Genomic DNA, 22,037 nt, shown 5'->3' with positions numbered 1-22,037 from the left:
GGTCCGCTCTGCATTCACTGTGCATGCATCATTTTGGGCCATCACCAGCGATTCACTGATTATCGCCTTGTTTCTGCTTCAAACTTCACTCCAGTCATCATCTATCTCAGTGACAGATCTCTGAAGCTTTTATACAACAGTCATTTCCACACAAATTCAGCATTATTTCATAATAAAAGACGGCAGACCGATCAGAGCGCACAGTGCCTACGTCATTTCAGAGCGTCAAGAACAACTCGCCAATTATCACCTTGTTTACTGCTTCAAACAGCCTTGTTTCTGCTTAAAACTGACTTTAGAATGATTTAAAAGGTTTTACCTTGTCACCTGATGTTTAATAATCCCATTAATCCATTTGATCGCTTTGGGTGCAGACAGTCCATTTCACAAGAGCTGCTGTGGTTCCAAATGATGTCTTTACAGTGGAGGTAGGGTGGACCAATTTTTAGTGGGGGCCGTTCGGTCTGTGACACCGGCCTTGCTGGTCACTAAAAAGGGAGAACACAGTGAAAACATGGTGACTAATGTTTCTCAATTGGTCACTGTCTGAACCGATCAGGGAAGCAATGAAATGAAAGCTCAATCCAACAAAAGGATTTATAATACAGAAAGAAAGCATGTGAATACTGGCATGGTCAACAGAATATCTTCTGAAGGTGAGTGGTGCTTATGTCAAACAGTTTGGAGCAATATCATTTTAAAATGGTCGAAGGGTCATCTTAGTTGAGAGCAGTGTGGTTCGATTTTGGAGAGAATTACTCAGAACCATATATTATGGTCTCACTGAATGACAAAATTAATTTACATCTCTGAGTATTATTTCTTATTTGAGAATGGATTCGTAGTGTGGTTTCACCAACACTATCTGTTTTTACTTTACCATGTGACACTTTTGATTTCACTGTATAATGGTTATTTAAGAAATTTATTGTTCTTTTTTCTCCCTTTTAGGCATCATCCAAAAATGACATAACTAAAATATGCAAAAAAGTTACAGAGGTAAGTCCCAGAAGTGTACAGATTAGCCAGATACTGTATATTCAGCAGCTGAAGGTGAACCTGCTGTGTCAAGTCACAGAGAAGGAGGAGAGGTTATGCAGTCCTTCCTGTGTTTGTTTAATTGTCTGAGGTTAAGGTATCTCAAAAGAAGTAGGTGGCATTTTGAATATATTTTGTGATGGTTTGTGGGTTCTAAAACAGCTAATTAAATGTTGGTCCTAATCTGGCTCTGTCTTTAAAATGCTCTTTTTTAAACATTATGAGACTGGCTTTCCTTTTATCTTTTAACGTTCTTGTTTTGTAACATCATCAACATCTGATGGGCATAAAAGTCAGAATTCTGGCTGTCATCCATTGTCAGTTGGTGGAGCTAACATCTGTCAACATCTGTAATAAGTCAAGAGGTGGATAAAAGAGACAAGTAACATATAGATGTAACGACATCTCATATTTGCATTGGCTTATGAAATTAAGAAATTAAAAAGAAATAAAATGGGGTTATGCAGTCCCGGTGTTGTGTGGGCCGCTGAAGAGGAGGTACTGCTGGCCCACCACCACCAGAGGGCGCCCTGCCTGGAGTGCGGGCTCCAGGCACCAGAGGGCGCTGCCGCCGACGAAGGCTGTCAGGCTGACAGCTGTCACCCATTACTAGACACAGCTGACTGCACTCAGGACGGAGTATATCAGCAGGACAGCGTCTCCACCTCAGTGCCGAGATATCGCCTTGAGATTAAGGTAACCTACTCTGCTAGTATATATTTTGAGGACTCTGATAAACCTTGCTAAACTATTTCAGGACAGCTGATTACAGAAAGCACCTTGCTTGGATAAGTACTCACCTTCCTGCTTCATTATTTCAAGAGGTGGAGGCGGCTTCTCCCCTCTCCGTCTACTGGGTGCTGTCGCACCCATACCTGTGTGTTTGTGCTCTTTCCCGCCAGCAGTACCGGATCCGACGAGCGAAGGCAGTGGCCACCTGGGAATTCGGGACTTGGCGGTTCCAGTACTCCTGGTTTTCGGTGGCAGAGGAAATCTGGGTGGTTCCGGTTCGACGGGGACGGACGTCTCCTACCTTCGAGCCTGCCCACACAACACCAGCAGATTTCGACTTACAAAGTATTAATTGTTGTATTGGTTGTGCCCTGTTCACAACAGTAAAACTTGTTATTCACCTTTCTCTATTGTCCGTTCATTGCGCCCCCTGTTGTGGGTCCGTGTACCTACACTTTCACAACAGGATATCTCGGCCAGCGTCATGGATCCCGAGGGGCGTCAACCGGCTGTTGAACGGCCAATGGAAGAACAGGGCGCAGCGGCGGCTTCGGGAGGGGTAATCGGTGAGTTGCAGCGGATCCTCACCGCTTTCACCACTCGGATCGATTTTATGACCGAGCAGCACGTTCTCCTAAACCGCAGGGTGGAGGCTCTCGCCGCACAAATGGAAGCGCGCCCTCCGGGCGCCGCTGCGGCTCTCCCTCCCGAGGACCCTGCGTGTGAGAATGACGTTCCACTGGTTGTTCAACGGCCCCTTCCTCCGTCCCCTGAAGCATACATAAGCCCTCCAGAACCGTACGACGGCTGTGTGGAGACGTGCGCGGACTTCCTTATGCAATGTTCGCTCGTCTTCGCTCAGCGTCCCGTGATGTACGCAGCTGATGCTAGCAGGGTAGCTTATGTGATAAATCTGCTTCGCGGGGAGGCACGCGCTTGGGCTACAGCGCTCTGGGAACAGAGCTCACGGCTCCTTCAGTCATACGACGGGTTTGTACGGGAGCTCAGAACGGTGTTCGATCATCCCAACAGAGGAGAGTCCGCTTCAACCGCATTACTGTCCATACGACAGGGACGTCGGAGCGCAGCTGCCTATGCAGTCGCCTTCCGCATCGCGGCAGCGAGATCCGGCTGGAATAGCACTGCCCTCCGCGCTGCCTTTGTAAATGGATTGTCTCTGGTCCTAAAAGAGCACCTGGTGGCTAAAGACGAACCGCGGGATTTAGACGGGCTCATTGATCTGGTCATACGGCTTGACAACCGGTTAGAGGAACGTCGCCGGGAGCGAGGCGAGGGGCGTGGCCAGGTACGGGTCGTCCCTCTCCCTTCCGGGTCCAATCGAGTTCCGCCGTCCCCACGCTCCTCTGTTCCGGCGCTCCGTGCGCTTACGGCTCCCCCTGCTGACGAAGCTATGGACACGAGCAGGGCAACATTTAGGGCACCTGAAGCACAAAGGAGGCGGGCCCACGGAGCTTGTTATGTTTGTGGCTCGAGTGAGCATATGGCAAACGATTGCCCCGAGCGGTTAAACTCCAACGCCCGCCCCTAGAGACTGGGCCAGGGGTGGGCCAAAACATGCACGTGGGACACACCCACATTGCTACACGACTCCCAGTCACGATCCTATATGAGGATTCAACCCTGAAAGCCCCAGCACTGGTGGACACGGGCTCTGAGGGGAATCTGCTTGACAGCAGATGGGCCAGGGAGATAGGGCTCCCTCTGGTGGCTCTTACCTCGCCTGTGCAGGTTCGGGCACTAGATGGCTCCCTACTCCCACCAATCACGCACAAGACACCTCCAGTAACTCTGGTGGTGTCAGGCAACCACCGGGAGGTGATCGAGTTCTTCGTGACTCAGGCCACCTCCCGTGTGGTTTTGGGTTTTCCCTGGATGCTAAAGCACAATCCCCGGATTGATTGGCCGTCCGGGGTAGTGGTACAGTGGAGCGAAACCTGCCATCGGGAGTGTCTCGGTTCCTCGGTTCCTCCTGGCTCCCAAGCTAAGGAGGAGGTCCGAGTCCCGCCCAATCTGAAGGCGGTGCCAGCGGAGTACCATGACCTCGCTGACGTGTTCAGCAAGGATCTGGCCCTCACGCTACCTCCCCACCGCCCGTATGATTGTGCCATTGATTTGGTTCCAGGCAGTGAGTTTCCGTCCAGTAGGCTGTACAACCTCTCACGGCCGGAACGCGAATCCATGGAGACCTACATCCGGGACTCTTTAGCTGCCGGGTTGATCCGGAATTCCACCTCACCGATGGGCGCAGGTTTCTTTTTTGTGGGTAAAAAGGATGGCGGACTTCGTCCATGCATTGATTATAGGGGGTTGAACGAGATCACGGTTCGCAATCGATACCCGTTGCCCTTGTTGGATTCGGTGTTCACCCCCCTGCATGGAGCCAAAATGTTCACCAAGCTGGATCTTAGGAATGCGTATCATTTGGTTCGGATTCGGAAGGGAGACGAATGGAAGACGGCATTCAACACCCCCTTAGGTCATTTTGAGTACCTGGTCATGCCGTTCGGTCTCACTAATGCTCCCGCGACCTTCCAAGCGTTGGTAAACGATGTCTTGCGGGACTTCCTGCACCGGTTTGTCTTCGTATATCTAGACGATATACTCATCTTTTCCCCGGATCCTGAGACTCATGTCCGGCATGTCCGTCAGGTCCTGCAGCGGTTGTTGGAGAACCGTCTGTTTGTGAAGGGCGAGAAGTGTGAGTTCCACCGCACTTCTTTGTCCTTCCTGGGGTTTATCATCTCCTCTGACTCCGTCGCCCCGGATCCGGCCAAGGTTGCGGCGGTGAGAGATTGGCCCCAACCCACTAGCCGTAGGAAGCTGCAACAGTTCCTCGGCTTCGCTAATTTCTACAGGAGGTTCATTAAGGGCTACAGTCAGGTAGTTAGCCCCCTGACAGCCCTGACCTCTCCAAAAGTTCCCTTCACCTGGTCGGACCGGTGCGAGGCCGCGTTCAAGGAGTTGAAACGGCGCTTCTCGTCTGCACCAGTTCTGGTGCAGCCCGATCCTAGCCGCCAGTTAGTGGTTGAAGTGGATGCCTCGGACTCAGGGATAGGAGCGGTGCTCTCCCAGAGCGGGAAGACCGATAAGGTCCTTCACCCGTGTGCCTATTTTTCTCGCAGGTTGACCCCCGCTGAACGGAATTATGACGTCGGCAATCGGGAACTCCTTGCTGTGAAAGAGGCCCTCGAAGAGTGGAGACATCTGTTGGAGGGAACAGCCGTGCCATTCACGGTTTTCACTGACCATCGGAACCTGGAGTACATCAGGACCGCTAAGCGTCTGAACCCCAGGCAAGCCCGCTGGTCATTGTTCTTTGGCCGTTTTGACTTCCGGATTACCTACCGCCCCGGGACCAAGAACCAGCGATCGGATGCATTGTCCCGGGTGCACGAAGAGGAGGTCAGAACGGAACCGTCGGATCCCCCGGATCCCATCATCCCGGAGTCCGCTATCGTGGCCGCCCTCACCTGGGACGTGGAGAAGACCGTCCGGGAGGCCCTGACCCGTGTCCCGGACCCCGGAAACGGACCAAAGAACAAACTATACGTCCCACCAGAGGCCAGGGCCGCAGTCCTAGACTTCTGTCACGGTTCTAAGCTCTCCTGTCACCCAGGGGTGCGAAGGACCGTGGCAGTCGTCCGGCAACGCTTCTGGTGGGCATCCCTGGAGACCGACGTCCGGGACTACGTCCAGGCTTGTACCACCTGTGCCAGGGGCAAGGCCAATCATCAGAAGACCTCAGGGCAGCTACAGCCACTGCCCGTGCCTCATCGCCCCTGGTCCCACATCGGCCTGGACTTCGTCACGGGTCTCCCGCCGTCCCAGGGAAAAAACCGTCGTCTTCACGATAGTGGACCGTTTCTCCAAGGCGGCCCACTTCGTGGCCCTCCCGAAGCTCCCTACGGCCCAGGAGACAGCGGACCTCCTGGTCCACCACGTCGTCCGTCTGCATGGCATACCATCAGACATCGTCTCCGATCGCGGTCCCCAGTTCACCTCACATGTCTGGAGGAGCTTCTGCCGGGAACTGGGGGCCTCGGTCAGCCTTTCGTCCGGGTACCACCCCCAGACCAACGGGCAAGCAGAGCGGGCCAACCAAGAACTGGAGCAGACACTACGCTGTGTGACAGCCGCGCACCCGACGGCCTGGAGTACCCACCTGGCCTGGATCGAGTACGCCCACAACAGCCAAGTGTCATCAGCCACCGGCCTCTCCCCGTTTGAGGTGTGCTTGGGGTATCAGCCCCCCTTGTTTCCGGTGGTCGAGGGAGAGGTCGGTGTGCCCTCGGTCCAGGCCCACCTACGGAAGTGCCGTCGGGTGTGGCGTGCTGCCCGCTCTGCTTTGTTGAAGGCCCGGACGAGGGCGAAGAAACATGCAGACCGGCGGCGGGCCCCGGCCCCCACGTACCGTCCTGGGCAGGCAGTGTGGTTGTCCACCAAGGACATTCCCCTTCAAGTGGACTCCCCCAAGCTCCAAGAACGGTACATCGGTCCCTTCAAGGTTGTCAAAGTCATCAATCCCGCCGCAGTGAGGCTTCAGCTTCCGGCCTCACTGCGGATCCACCCAGTATTCCACGTCTCCCGGATAAAGCCCCATCACACCTCACCCCTCTGCACCCCGGGTCCGGCACCACCTCCTGCCCGGATCATCGACGGGGAACCGGCTTGGACCGTGCGCCGGCTCCTTGATGTCCGTCGAATGGGCCGGGGTTTTCAGTACCTGGTGGACTGGGAGGGGTACGGCCCCGAGGAGCGCTCCTGGGTGAAGAAGGGCTTCATCCTGGACCCGGCCCTCCTGGCCGACTTCTACCGACGCCATCCGGACAAGCCCGGCCGTGCGCCAGGAGGCGCCCGTTGAGGGGGGGGTCCTGTTGTGTGGGCCGCTGAAGAGGAGGTACTGCTGGCCCACCACCACCAGAGGGCGCCCTGCCTGGAGTGCGGGCTCCAGGCACCAGAGGGCGCTGCCGCCGACGAAGGCTGTCAGGCTGACAGCTGTCACCCATTACTAGACACAGCTGACTGCACTCAGGACGGAGTATATCAGCAGGACAGCGTCTCCACCTCAGTGCCGAGATATCGCCTTGAGATTAAGGTAACCTACTCTGCTAGTATATATTTTGAGGACTCTGATAAACCTTGCTAAACTATTTCAGGACAGCTGATTACAGAAAGCACCTTGCTTGGATAAGTACTCACCTTCCTGCTTCATTATTTCAAGAGGTGGAGGCGGCTTCTCCCCTCTCCGTCTACTGGGTGCTGTCGCACCCATACCTGTGTGTTTGTGCTCTTTCCCGCCAGCAGTACCGGATCCGACGAGCGAAGGCAGTGGCCACCTGGGAATTCGGGACTTGGCGGTTCCAGTACTCCTGGTTTTCGGTGGCAGAGGAAATCTGGGTGGTTCCGGTTCGACGGGGACGGACGTCTCCTACCTTCGAGCCTGCCCACACAACACCAGCAGATTTCGACTTACAAAGTATTAATTGTTGTATTGGTTGTGCCCTGTTCACAACAGTAAAACTTGTTATTCACCTTTCTCTATTGTCCGTTCATTGCGCCCCCTGTTGTGGGTCCGTGTACCTACACTTTCACAACACCCGGATCCAGACCGAACTGCATCGGTCAAATTTTTTTATGCATCGAATAATCCCGAATAGTGCCGAACGTGTCCCTGCAGTGAACACAGCTTTGGTTTTTATGTCAACCTATAGTCTGTAAATTATACGGATTTTTCCGAGTTTCAGAGTCATACGGATGTATAAATTAAGTCGGATATTCAGGGTTTGGTCTGCAGCGGCTCTGTAATCAACTGTTTCTGCAGCGCGACTCCACTTTGAAGCCGTCAACCACTGAAGCAATGCTTCGATTCAGTGGCTCGTGGCTCTTTGATTTGCTGCTCTTCAGAAGCAGTAAGTCCGCTTCTTAACCCCTCTCAAAGCCATTAAAATATCAAGAGTCACTTTTGTGTGTATTAAAGTCACTAACTGGGACTCTTGTCTTGTTGTAGTCAAGAAACGAGAATTGTCCTCCGTTCCGTTCACAGCTCAAAACACTGCACAGCTCTCTGCCAAGACAGAGTCCGGTCGGAATTAATAACAAAATGAATTGCCGCTTTAAATAAAATGACACCTCTTTCCAAATGTTGTAATACAGACAAGAAACTACAATCAACTAAAACGTTTTTTTCCTCCCAAAATGAATCGTGATGTATTTCTTTACAAATTACATCCTGAAGTGAAGCACAGCAGCTGTAATGGGCCTTTCACACTGAATACGTCAGATGCGTCAAATGCATCAAAAATCGGTCTAAAAAGCATTATTTTCAATGAGACGCGTTGCTTTTTAGATGTGTCAGATGCGTCGCGTCAAAAGCCGAGCTAAACCGACGCTTCTGACGGGAGCACGCATTGCCGCTTGTCGGCAGGCTGATGCGGACAAAGTTCAATCCATTCCAACTTTCAATGCTCTGAGCTGTGACGTACCTTTCCGTTGTCCAATAGGAACGACGCGTCGGGCCAAAACACAGAAGACTGGTAGCAGAAACCACTGATCTCTACAAAACGGATTGGTACAGAAACCACTGATCTCTACAAATCGGATTGGTACAGAAACCACTGATCTCTACAAAATGGATCCGTGCAGAAACCACTGATCTGTGCAAAACATATGTGTCACAGGACTGCTCATTTATAGAGCAGTTTTCTGAAGAAAAATCCTTCGAAATGTTTTTTGTTGTTGTTTGTTACCTCAGAATTTCTGATTACTGTTAAAGTTTAGAACACTTGTAATTAAAATAGCTAAATAAATCAATAAATGGTTCTTTAGAAACCTTTCATCTGTAAATTAAAACCACATGTTATTTCATATTAGATAATTTCTTGTTTAACATAAGGACATTTATTTTTAGACAAAATAACATGGAAATTTGTACATTTTTTTTTTAAGTCTGGTAGATTATTTATATCTCATTTCAACCAGAAAGACACTGTAAATAAATACAAATGTTTATTATAAATGCAACAGGAAATAATGTAACAATCAATCAATCAATCAGTTTTATTTATATAGCGCCAAATCACAACAAACAGTTGCCCCAAGGCGCTTTATATTGTAAGGCAAGGCCATACAATAATTACGTAAAAACCCCAATGGTCAAAACGACCCCCTGTGAGCAAGCACCTGGCGACAGTGGGAAGGAAAAACTCCCTTTTAATAGGAAGAAACCTCCAGCAGAACCAGGCTCAGGGAGGGGCAGTCTTCTGCTGGGACTGGTTGGGGCTGAAGGAGAGAACCAGGAAAAAGACATGCTGTGGAGGGGAGCAGAGATCAATCACTAATGATTAAATGCAGAGTGGTGCATACAGAGCAAAAAGAGAAAGAAACACTCAGTGCATCATGGGAACCCCCCAGCAGTCTACGTCTATAGCAGCATAACTAAGAGATGGTTCAGGGTCACCTGATCCAGCCCTAACTATAAGCTTTAGCAAAAAGGAAAGTTTTAAGCCTAATCTTAAAAGTAGAGAGGGTGTCTGTCTCCCTGATCCGAATTGGGAGCTGGTTCCACAGGAGAGGAGCCTGAAAGCTGAAGGCTGTGCCTCCCATTCTACTCTTACAAACCCTAGGAACTACAAGTAAGCCTGCAGTCTGAGAGCGAAGCGCTCTATTGGGGTGATATGGTACTATGAGGTCCCTAAGATAAGATGGGACCTGATTATTCAAAACCTTATAAGTAAGAAGAAGAATTTTAAATTCTATTCTAGAATTAACAGGAAGTCAATGAAGAGAGGCCAATATGGGTGAGATATGCTCTCTCCTTCTAGTCCCCGTTAGTACTCTAGCTGCAGCATTTTGAATTAACTGAAGACTTTTCAGGGAACTTTTAGGACAACCTGATAATAATGAATTACAATAGTCCAGCCTAGAGGAAATAAATACATGAATTAGTTTTTCAGCATCACTCTGAGACAAGACCTTTCTAATTTTCTAAGCACTAAGTCAGACCTTTTGTCTAACTTAGTGCTTAGCTCAGATAAGATAATTATAGTGGGCGATTTTAACATCCACACAGATGCTGAGAATGACAGCCTCAACACTGCATTTAATCTATTATTAGACTCTATTGGCTTTGCTCAAAATGTAAATGAGTCCACCCACCACTTTAATCATATCTTAGATCTTGTTCTGACTTATGGTATGGAAATAGAAGACTTAACAGTATTCCCTGAAAACTCCCTTCTGTCTGATCATTTCTTAATAACATTTACATTTACTCTGATGGACTACCCAGCAGTGGGGAATAAGATTCATTACACTAGAAGTCTTTCAGAAAGCGCCGTAACTAGGTTTAAGGTTATGATTCCTTCTTTATGTTCTCTAATGCCATATACCAACACAGTGCAGAGTAGCTACCTAAACTCTGTAAGTGAGATAGAGTATCTCGTCAATAGTTTTACATCCTCATTGAAGACAACATTGGATGCTGTAGCTCCTCTGAAAAAGAGAGCTTTAAATCAGAAGTGCCTGACTCCGTGGTATAACTCTCAAACTCGTAGCTTAAAGCAGATAACCCGTAAGTTGGAGAGGAAATGGTGTCTCACTAATTTAGAAGATCTTCACTTAGCCTGGAAAAAGAGTCTGTTGCTCTATAAAAAAGCCCTCCGTAAAGCTAGGACATCTTTCTACTCATCACTAATTGAAGAAAATAAGAACAACCCCAGGTTTCTTTTCAGCACTGTAGCCAGGCTGACAAAGAGTCAGAGCTCTATTGAGCTGAGTATTCCATTAACTTTAACTAGTAATGACTTCATGACTTTCTTTGCTAACAAAATTTTAACTATTAGAGAAAAAATTACTCATAACCATCCCAAAGATGTATCGTTATCTTTGGCTGCTTTCAGTGATGCCGGTATTTGGTTAGACTCTTTCTCTCCGATTGTTCTGTCTGAGTTATTTTCATTAGTTACTTCATCCAAACCATCAACATGTTTATTAGACCCCATTCATACCAGGCTGCTCAAGGAAGCCCTACCATTATTTAATGCTTTGATCTTAAATATGATCAATCTATCTTTGTTAGTTGGCTATGTACCACAGGCTTTTAAGGTGGCAGTAATTAAACCATTACTTAAAAAGCCATCACTTGACCCAGCTATCTTAGCTAATTATAGGCCAATCTCCAACCTTCCTTTTCTCTCAAAAAGTCTTGAAAGGGTAGTTGTAAAACAGCTAACTGATCATCTGCAGAGGAATGGTCTATTTGAAGAGTTTCAGTCAGGTTTTAGAATTCATCATAGTACAGAAACAGCATTAGTGAAGGTTACAAATGATCTTCTTATGGCCTCGGACAGTGGACTCATCTCTGTGCTTGTTCTGTTAGACCTCAGTGCTGCTTTTGATACTGTTGACCATAAAATTTTATTACAGAGATTAGAGCATGCCATAAGTATTAAAGGCACTGCGCTGCGGTGGTTTGAATCATATTTATCTAATAGATTACAATTTGTTCATGTAAATGGGAATCTTCTTCACAGACTAAGGTTAATTATGGAGTTCCACAAGGTTCTGTGCTAGGACCAATTTTATTCACTTTATACATGCTTCCCTTAGGCAGTATTATTAGACGGCATTGCTTAAATTTTCATTGTTACGCCGATGATACCCAGCTTTATCTATCCATGAAGCCAGAGGACACACACCAATTAGCTTATTTTCTTCAATTAGTGATGTCCTAACTTTACGGAGGGCTTTTTTATAGAGCAACAGACTCTTTTTCCAGGCTAAGTGAAGATCTTCTAAATTAGTGAGACACCATTTCCTCTCCAACTTACGGGTTATCTGCTTTAAGCTGCGAGTTTGTGATTTATACCACGGAGTCAGGCACTTCTGATTTAAAGCTCTCTTTTCAGAGGAGCTACAGCATCCAAAGTTGTCTTCAATGAGGATGTAAAACTATTGAAGAGATACTCTATCTCACTTACAGAGTTTGGTAGCTACTCTGCACTGTGTTGGTATATGGCATTAGAGAACATAAAGAAGGAATCATATCCTTAAACCTTTTTTCACATTGTCATGATTGAGAATGCAAAATACTGTGATTTGTCACTTTTTTCTGCTTTCACTCCTTGCTGTCCTGTCATATTGTAATACTTTTTGTAGTGTGCCCACCGATTACATTTCAAGCATGGGTCAAATACGTTTGGCAGAAAAGTCCACAAATAGGACCAACTTTACAACGTGGATCAGAGACCCACAAATGACCCACAATTCATGGAGGAAATTGCACGTACTGTACCATTGGTTTGGAGGTTGATTTTTGTTGATTATTATTATTGAAGACTAATTAACTTTAGTCTTCACAGACTAAAGTTAATTATGGAGTTCCACAAGGTTCTGTGCTAGGACCAATTTTATTCACTTTATACATGCTTCCCTTAGGCAGTATTATTAGACAGTATTGCTTAAATTTTCATTGTTACGCAGATGATACCCAGCTTTATCTATCCATGAAGCCAGAGGACACACACCAATTAGCTAAACTGCAGGATTGTCTTACAGACATAAAGACATGGATGACCTCTAATTTCCTGCTTTTAAACTCAGATAAAACTGAAGTTATTGTACTTGGCCCCACAAATCTTTGAAACATGGTGTCTAACCAGATCCTTACTCTGGATGGCATTACCCTGACCTCTAGTAATACTGTGAGAAATCTTGGAGTCATTTTTGATCAGGATATGTCATTCAAAGCGCATATTAAACAAATATGTAGGACTGCTTTTTTGCATTTACGCAATATCTCTAAAATCAGAAAGGTCTTGTCTCAGAGTGATGCTGAAAAACTAATTCATGCATTTATTTCCTCTAGGCTGGACTATTGTAATTCATTATTATCAGGTTGTCCTAAAAGTTCCCTAAAAAGCCTTCAGTTAATTCAAAATGCTGCAGCTAGAGTACTGACGGGGACTAGAAGGAGAGAGCATATCTCACCCATATTGGCCTCTCTTCATTGGCTTCCTGTTAATTCTAGAATAGAATTTAAAATTCTTCTTCTTACTTATAAGGTTTTGAATAATCAGGTCCCATCTTATCTTAGGGACCTCGTAGTACCATATCACCCCAATAGAGCGCTTCGCTCTCAGACTGCAGGCTTACTTGTAGTTCCTAGGGTTTGTAAGAGTAGAATGGGAGGCAGAGCCTTCAGCTTTCAGGCTCCTCTCCTGTGGAACCAGCTCCCAATTCAGATCAGGGAGACAGACACCCTCTCTACTTTCAAGATTAGGCTTAAAACTTTCCTTTTTGCTAAAGCTTATAGTTAGGGCTGGATCAGGTGACCCTGAACCATCCCTTAGTTTTGCTGCTATAGACGTAGACTACTGGGGGGTTCCCATGATGCACTGTTTCTTTCTCTTTTTGCTCTGTATGCACCACTCTGCATTTAATCATTAGTGATCGATCTCTGCTCCCCTCCACAGCATGTCTTTTTCCTGGTTCTCTCCCTCAGCCCCAACCAGTCCCAGCAGAAGACTGCCCCTCCCTGAGCCTGGTTCTGCTGGAGGTTTCTTCCTGTTAAAAGGGAGTTTTTCCTTCCCACTGTAGCCAAGTGCTTGCTCACAGGGGGTCGTTTTGACCGTTGGGGTTTTACATAATTATTGTATGGCCTTGCCTTACAATATAAAGCGCCTTGGGGCAACTGTTTGTTGTGCTTTGGCGTTATATAAAAAAATTGATTGAATGATTGTAGAAAGAAGAGGAGCTCATTGAGGGACAAATTAATGTAGAAAAAGCCACTGTTCCTGTGTTAAATTGCATAAAGACGCAATGGAGAACTTTAAAGTGATCAGGCGTATGTTAATGTCATTGCATGCCCACAGAGTTAAGGAGTTGCAGAAGCATAAATCAGTATTTAAGATTGTAACATACCGCTACACAGCAGACTCGACCACATGTAATCTTTTTAATGCACATAATGCCCAGCGCTAATTTAAGGGAGGCGTTTATTTTTATCTGACAAAGTTATTATCAGACAAAGTTGTTGTGTGTGGGCCGCCAGAAGAGGAGGTACTGCTGGCCCACCACCAGTGGGCGCCCTGCCTGAAGTGCGGGCTTCAGGCACGAGAGGGCGCTGCCGCCACGGACACAGCCGGGGGTGACAGCTGTCACTCATTACCTCTTGACAGCTGTCACCCATCTACTCAACGTCCTCTCACTCCATAAAGACCAGACGTCATCTCCACCTCGTTGCCGAGATATCGTACTTCATTGGAGGTAAAACTCTCAGCCGTTGCTTTTGTCTTTTCTGACAAGTGTTTGTTACACAGTGTTTGCAGTCAGTTCCGTGAGTGCTCGCAGCCGGTGGCTGAGTGTGAGAGACGTGGAGAGCTGACGTCTTCGCTCCCCACGCTATTCTGTGATAAGTACTCTCAACTGCTGCACGTACCTGTTTTCTGAGTGAGAGGTGGAGGTGGCATTCCCACCGTTGTTGTTACTGGGTGTGCACACACCCACACTTGACTGTCTTTGTTCTCGCCAGCAGTACCAGATCCGACAGTCGGGGACGGTGATCACCTGGGAATTCGGGACTTGGCGGCTCCATTATTCACCAGGTTCGGTGGCGGCGGAAATCGTGTGGTTCCGGCTCTTCTCAGGACAGACGTCTTCTATCCTCGAGCCTGCCCACACGTCACCTTTGTGGATTGACTGTAATCATATTCTGTGATTGTCTGTATTTTCGTTGTGCTCCTTCACAACATTAAATTGTTAATTTTTGGCTCATCTATTGACCGTTCATTTGCGCCCCCTGTTGTGGGTCCGTGTCACTACACTTTCACAACAAAAGCATTATTATACGTGGCGCATGGAGGTCATACCGGCAGGCTAGCCGTGTCAGATCCATCTCAAGGTTCTCTCCTATGTGCTCAAATCATTTCGAATCCTGTTTTTCCACCATTAGAATATGTAAATTGCGGTCAGATGGTCCTCAGACTTGCACATGGACCGCTGTTGGATAGATGTCCCATCTCAATGGCACCCGGAGGGTTTTGAACATGTGCATCACGTTTGGGGCCACCGGCTGATCTTGACCAACCATGTGGACTCTCGCAGATGGCTGTCAGAATGTTTTAGAACTGAAACCCGCCGCGTTTCAGATGTGTGCCGATTCATCATTCTGATGTCATTCTGTGTGATTCTGGCTATGTGTGACGGAGGTATAAATTTTGTTTATACAACAGCATTTACAACCTTTTCAACACAACAGCTTGATGAGTGAGGGCCCTGGTGTGTTTGCAGTAGTACTTTCTGCTGATTTTAGCAGTGCACAAACAGAGCACCTGCCTGCACCTCATTTGAAGAGCAGTGCACACACATGCATTTGTGCATTTCCATCCAGAAATGCTGAAGGCTCTGGGTGTGGAGGGATTGTCTTGGATATGACGTCTCTTCAGCATTGTGTTGAGGTCTGGGACAGTGCCTAAGGAGTGGCAGACTGGGGTGGTGGTCCCCATATTTAAAAAGAGGGACCAGAGAGTGTGTTCCAACTACAGGGGCATCACACTAGTCAGCCTTCCTAGTAAAGTCTACTCCAGGGTGCTGGAAAGGAGGGTTCGGCCAATAATCAAATCTCTGATTGAAGACGAACAATGCGGGTTCTGTCCTGGTCATGGAAAAACCAACCAGCTCTTTACTCTCACATGGATCCTGGAGGGTGCCTGGGAGTATGCCCACCCAGTCTACATGTGTTTTGTGGACTTGGAGAAGGCGTATGATTGGGTACCCCGGGAGATTCTGTGGGACTAAGGAGTGAGGGGGTCCCTTCTCAGGGCCATCCAATCTCTGTATTCGCAAAGCGAGAGCTGTGTACAGGTGCTCGGCAGTAAGTTGGACTTGTTTCCGTTGGAGGTTGGCCTCCACAAGGGCTGCGCCTTGTCACCAATCTTGTTTGTGATATTCATGGACAGGATATTGAGGCGTAGTTGGGGGGAGGAGGCTTTCTGGTTTGGTGGGCTCAGGGTCTCGTCACTGCTTTTTGCAGATGATGTGGTCCTGTTGGCTTCATCGGCCGGCGACCTCCAAGACTCACTGGATCAGTTCGCAGCCAAGTGTGAACCGGCTGGGATGAGGATCAGCACCTCTAAATCTGAGGCCATGGTTCTCAGCACGAAACCGATGGATTGCCTACTCCGCGTAGGGAATACGGCCTTGCCCCAAGTGAAAGAGTTCAAGTACCTCGTGGGCTTGTTCAAGGGTGAGGGGATGATGGAGCGTGAGATTGACCGGAGAATTGGCACAGCAGGGGCTGTATTGCATTCGCTCTACCGTACTGTTGTGATGAAAAGGGAGCTGACCCAAAAGGCGAAGCTCTTGATCTACTGGTCAGTCTTTGTTCCTACTCTCACCTATGGCCATGAGTTTTGGGTCATGACCGAAAGAACTAGATCGCGGGTACAAGCGGCCAAAATGGGCTTCCTCAGGAGGGTGGCTGGTGTCTCCCTTAGAGATAGGGTGAGAAGTTCGGTCATCCGTGGGAAGCTCGGCGTAGAGTCGCTGCTCCTTGGCATTGAAAGGAGCCAGCTGAGGTGGTTCGGGCATCTGGTAAGGATGACTCCTGGGCGCCTCCTAAGGGAGGTGTTCCAGGCACGTCCATCTGGGAGGAGACCCTGGGGAAGACTCAGGACTAGGTGGAGAGATTATATCTCCACACTGGCCTGAGAACGCCTCGGGATCCCCCAGTCAGAGGTGGTCAATGTGGCATGGGAAAGGGAAGTATGGGGTCCCCTGCTGGAGCTGTTGCCCCTGTGACCCGAACCCAGAAAAGCGGTTGATGATGAGTGATAAGTGCACACACGTACTCTTTCTATTTAAACAGCATGTTTTCTGGATTTTTGAAAGTAACAACTGCATTACTTGGAAACTAGCAGCGATGTTCACTGTCAGGGTACTCGCCAGCACAGTTAAGCATAGGGGACCACTATGCTGTGACTTGGGCCCCTACTCTGGTTGACTGACAGCGTAGGGGAGATTTTCTGTTTTTTCTTTTCATTTCTTTTTTAAAGGACTTGTCACACATTGTTTAAGTTTCCAGTTAGCAACACAAAGTATTCAAAATTATAAATCTATCTGTGCACATGCGGTAATAATTAGTGGTTGCTGATGTATTTTATTGCTAATTGCGGTCCTGTCCTGAGACGGTCTTGTTTCCCTTCCTGTTCACACTCTAAACCTCAGACTTCATATTCTGCTCACAGTCCTGACATCTGTAGGAGTGTTCGGATGACTCTACCATTGTGGGCTGCTTTGGCAGTGACTAGGAGGCTGAGTACAGGAGTGTGGTGTACAGGTTTGTGAACTGGTGTGGACTCAACTATGCAGCTCAACATATTTAAGACAAAGTTGCTGGTGGTGGACGTCAGAAGACAGAAGATCCGTCCGAACCCAGTTACCGTCAGTGGAACTGAAGTGGGCATTGTGGACTACTACAAGTACCTGGGTGTCCACATACACAACAAATTAGACTGGACTAGAAACACAGATGGTGTGCATACAAAAGGTTAGAGCCAACTGTACTTCCTCAGGAGGCTCAGATCTTTCAATGTCTGATCTTTCAATGTCAGATCTTTCAATGTTTACATCAGAAATATGTTGCAGATGGTTTACCACTCGGTGGGCTCCAGTGTCATCTTCTACACTGTAGTGTGCTGAGGCAGCAGGCTGAAGACAGCTGACACAAACAGACTCAACAAACTCATCAGGAGAGCTGGCTCTGTCCTGGAGGTTGAGCTAGAGTGGGTAGTGGAGGTGTCAGAGAGGAGAGATGTTGAGGAAACTGCTCAGCATATGGGACAGCACTACCCACCCCCTGCATACCACACTGACATCCTGTCAGAGCGCCTTCAGCCACAGAGTGAGACCACCCAGGTGCATCACAGAACGCCACAGGAGGTCTTTCCTACCTGTGGCAATCAGACTTTATAATTCCTCCCCCCTCTGCAGGATGAATATATAATGCATATAGTTATTCAGAGTGTTTCAGTTACTCAGATAAGCATTATTGTCAAACATCTTGTGCATATGTCGAAAAAAAACCATTTTTCACTGTTGACTGTCACTGTTTCGATACTCTGGCGAAATAATTTCCTTTGGGATAAATAAAGTTGATCTTATTATTCTTCTTTCTCTGTGATTCAGCAGGTGCACTTCCCCCAGAGGTTTAGCAAGTCAATCAATCAATCAATTTTTTTATATAGCGCCAAATCACAACAAACAGTTGCCCCAAGGCGCTTTATATTGCAAGGCAAGGCCATACAATAATTATGTAAAACCCCAACGGTCAAAACGACCCCCTGTGAGCAAGCACTTGGCTACAGTGGGAAGGAAAAACTCCCTTTTAACAGGAAGAAACCTCCAGCAGAACCAGGCTCAGGGAGGGGCAGTCTTCTGCTGGGACTGGTTGGGGCTGAGGGAGAGAACCAGGAAAAAGACATGCTGTGGAGGGGAGCAGAGATCGATCACTAATGATTAAATGCAGAGTGGTGCATACAGAGCAAAAAGAGAAAGAAACAGTGCAGTGTCGCAGTCACCGTCTTTGTGAAGTGTTTAGTGTTCTCGAAAAAAGTGAAAAATAAGCAAAAAGCGGAAGAATGAATGACGGACTTCACCCTGCTGGGAAGAACTTTTTTCAGTGACTGTTTGTCAGTGAGGCCGGACAGCTGCTCTTGTCTCTCTGCTTAACTAACTTGTAGAGACACAGCCTGTGTTATTGAGCAGACACACTCAGTTTGAAATTCTTCACTTTTGGACATATATACACACATCCAGTTTCAGCAATTGAGCTTCTGCAAATTTGTCTGAGGTGAGTGAGTAATCTAAAAATAATATGTGATCTTAGTGCACTGCTGAAGTTTATCAGCTAACGTTAGCTTAGCCTTTAGCTGCAGAATGTTGAATCAATCACTGCCGAGCTGAGTGATAGTGGTAAATTGTTCAATCAATTTTTATTTTTTTACCAAATAAAGCTACAGTGTTTTAATTGTTACTGCTCTGACTACAAGAAAAGTCTCAACTTTAAATAAGTTATTTTTTAACTATCTAGTAATCCAACTGTAAAGAAAATAGAACACCACAGTTTCGTGTTTCTTTATATTTTAAGAAATATATTTCTTCACTTGTCCCACATCAGGAACATTTCAGCATTTGCTGTGCAGAAAACCTTGTAAATCCAGATTCACTTCAAAAACTTCCAGTGATAGAGTTGAATACCAAAACCTGAAGTCCAGATGGAAGAATAGGACATCTCTGCTCTTCAAAATGTAAGGAAAGTGTCTCCAAAAACTCCACCAACAGGTTGAAGCTGCAGACAAGACCTTCATGTGGTCAAATGTCCTGAGAGTCCAGCTCACCTGTCGTCTCTGAAAACCAACATCTGCTGTTACACTTCTAAATAAAACAAAGACTCTTTAAACAGCAACTATATTATTCTTTTAAAAACTGTTTTCTTTTATATTTTAACATTAAATGAATGAATCATTAAACATCCATGAAGTCAAAGTTCAGTCAAAAACACACTTGCACAGGTAGAAGTTCTGCCCCTATTGTGCACAATTTCAAAGCATTCACAATCACTAGAATAGTCAAATTCATATTTTAATAATTATTACATTAAAAGTAATCACATAGTCAATGAAGATGAAATTAAATGTTGAAATGCCTAAATTACAAAATTATTTCATCTTGAGGTTATGTCACATTGAGAAATCCTAATTAACAGACACACTGCAGTTGTTGTTACATCATTTCCTGTTGTGTTTATAATAAATATTTATACTTATTTGCTGTCTTTTTTCCTGGTTGAAATGCAGATATGAATGAATGAATGAATCTACCGGTCTTAAAAATGTGCACACTACTTTTCATGCTGTTTTATTTGTCTAAAATAAATGTCCATGGTCCATTATAATCAAGAAATTATCTCATTTCAAACAGATACATTATGGTTTTAATTTACAGATAAACAAAGATTTCTAAATAATCTTTTTTTTTTACTTTAAACTATTTTAATTACAAGTTTTCTATTGTAAGAAACATTTTTAACTTCAAATTGTATAGTAATCAGAAATTAAACTTGAAGTCAAGAAGAACACATTTGTAAGAATTTTATTTGAATAACTGCTGTGTATAAATTAGCACTTCTGATGTTCCTCTAACACATTTCTACACTCTTCTGTGTTTTGGCCTGATGCCTTGTTTTTTTTTTTGTTTTTTTTTGCTTCAAGGTAAGGCTATAGCAAAGATAAAAATTGGGCTTTACTTCACAAAATTAGGACCTCAAAATGTATGAAATTATGTTTCAGAGGTTTCCAAATTTCAAAATTTTCCAGGAGGTGGGGGTGGGGGGAGATGTCTGCAGCACTCGCCATGTGGTTATGTCATGGCATGTTCTCTGCTCTGAAAAAATCTTGGTGGGAACCCTGACTGCTGTGCACTGCTTCGAATTGCATGGAAGATAGGGTCTCACTGGCAGAAATCACAGGAATTTTGTTTTGCCATCTTCTGGATCTTGCAAATGTCCTATTTCTCATGAAAAATGAAAAGAATGAAGATCAAACAAGAGATTGAGTGTGTCAGGTTTTGAAACCCGTTAAACCATTTGAAGCAGGTGAATGTCTTCAGCAATGAACTTTCAACACAGCTTTTTCTCCTCTTTTTGTAGAAACCCCTCTACAGCTGCATCACCAAAAATGAAAGTAAGTTCTTGATGCTCTCTCTCTCTCTCTCTCTCTCTCTCTCTCTCACACACACACACACACACACACACACACATACACACACACAGACTGGTTAATGTGCTTGGTGGGAACCAACTATTTAATCATCACATGTGGGGTCCGGGGCCAACAGTGTGACATTCAAAACACTACACATTACACACAGTTTACTAACAAATACTGAACACAGGTGGCCTGTTAAGAAGCCTACATCGTTAATGTAGGCTCTTTGCAGCGTGCTCACTTGGGTCGGGGGTTAACTCAGTGGTATCCCCGCGTGACCCCAAAGACTTGTGTCGGCTGGCTTTAACGATAGGATGGCTGCTTGTAGTCAGGTCGTCAGCTTGTTGGACCCCAGAGGTGTAAGGCATTTGTTGAAAATGGTTTCTGGTAGCTTTTAAAAAGTTTGTTGGAGCCAGATTAAAAGAATTGTGAATTTAGAAAAAAATAAAACTTTAAAAGCGGCATTGTAAAATTAGCCTACAGAAAAGGAAAGTCGCTTTTCTGTAAATTCGCTGTTATTTTGAAAAGTTCAGCTCGGAAATTCTCTTAAAAATTCAAAAGACTTGACGCACCTTAAAGCGTTAGGCTATTACTTTGTTAAAAGTTTGTCAAAGAATAACAATGAATCAATGAAGCCACGTGGTAGTTTTAGCTTAGTTAGCATGGGGCCTTGTTCACCCAAAAATGAAATTAAAGCGTTTAAGAAAAGAAGAGGGAGGAGTTGCAACAGAGGCTTGCAGGAGAGTTGCAAGAGAGAAGTTGAAGCGAGAGAGAGAGATTCCATTCTAACTTTTTAAAGGGGACTGACGTCACTAAACTCTGCCCATTCAGGGTGTGTAATTTCACAGAAATCTTCATCTGTTAGAAAGGCAAACAAAAATGATTCAATTATTTAAACACATTAACTATTTTGGCATACTATTTGTTCTAAGACATTTTGGGATGAATATAATGTTATTAAAGGCTTAAACACATCCGACACACACCACTTGGTTAACAGAATATTCCACTGTTATCACAACATGGATAAGTCAAAAACCTCACATTTAACACACATCAGTTGCAAAGAAACACATATCAATGAAATGGAATACATGCAAAGCATTTTGTTTGATTAATCAATACACACAACATTAGAAGTTTTATATATGAATAAAAGAATATTGATGCATAAAATCCGACGACTGGGCGGGACCACTCCTTCCACAAGGCGTGCTCACAGGCGAATGATGTCACCGACAGGCGTGGAAAAACCCACGCATGCGCACAAGGGTTCAAGCTTGTCTGACGTGAAAACATATGAATCAAATCCATATAGTTTAAAAAAAAAATAAAAAGGTATGATACTTTATGGACAGACCTCGTATGGTCAGATGGCAATGTGACCTCATCTTGCCCCGCCGTTTGACTGGGTTTCCAGCACGAGCGTCACGCGAATGTGGAGTGCATGTGCTGTGTCTGAATTGTTGTGGTGACTGCTGTATG

The 22,037-nt window shown here is 46.0% G+C and overlaps 1 protein-coding gene across 1 annotated transcript in view; it reads left to right on the top strand.

Moving 5' to 3' along the window:
* The window catches only part of reck (reversion-inducing-cysteine-rich protein with kazal motifs), a 508,306-nt gene that overhangs the window by 197,304 nt on the left and 288,965 nt on the right, over positions 1-22,037 (top strand). Inside the window, exons 6-7 of the mRNA XM_034173078.1 lie at positions 952-999; positions 20,495-20,528. Of these exons, the coding sequence (XP_034028969.1) occupies positions 952-999; positions 20,495-20,528 (82 nt within the window). The remainder of the gene's footprint in view (positions 1-951; positions 1,000-20,494; positions 20,529-22,037) is intronic.

This window comes from Thalassophryne amazonica, chromosome 1 (genome assembly GCF_902500255.1).
Source record: "Thalassophryne amazonica chromosome 1, fThaAma1.1, whole genome shotgun sequence".
NCBI lineage: Eukaryota > Metazoa > Chordata > Actinopteri > Batrachoidiformes > Batrachoididae > Thalassophryne > Thalassophryne amazonica.
This window is presented reverse-complemented; position numbering and strand designations above follow the sequence as displayed.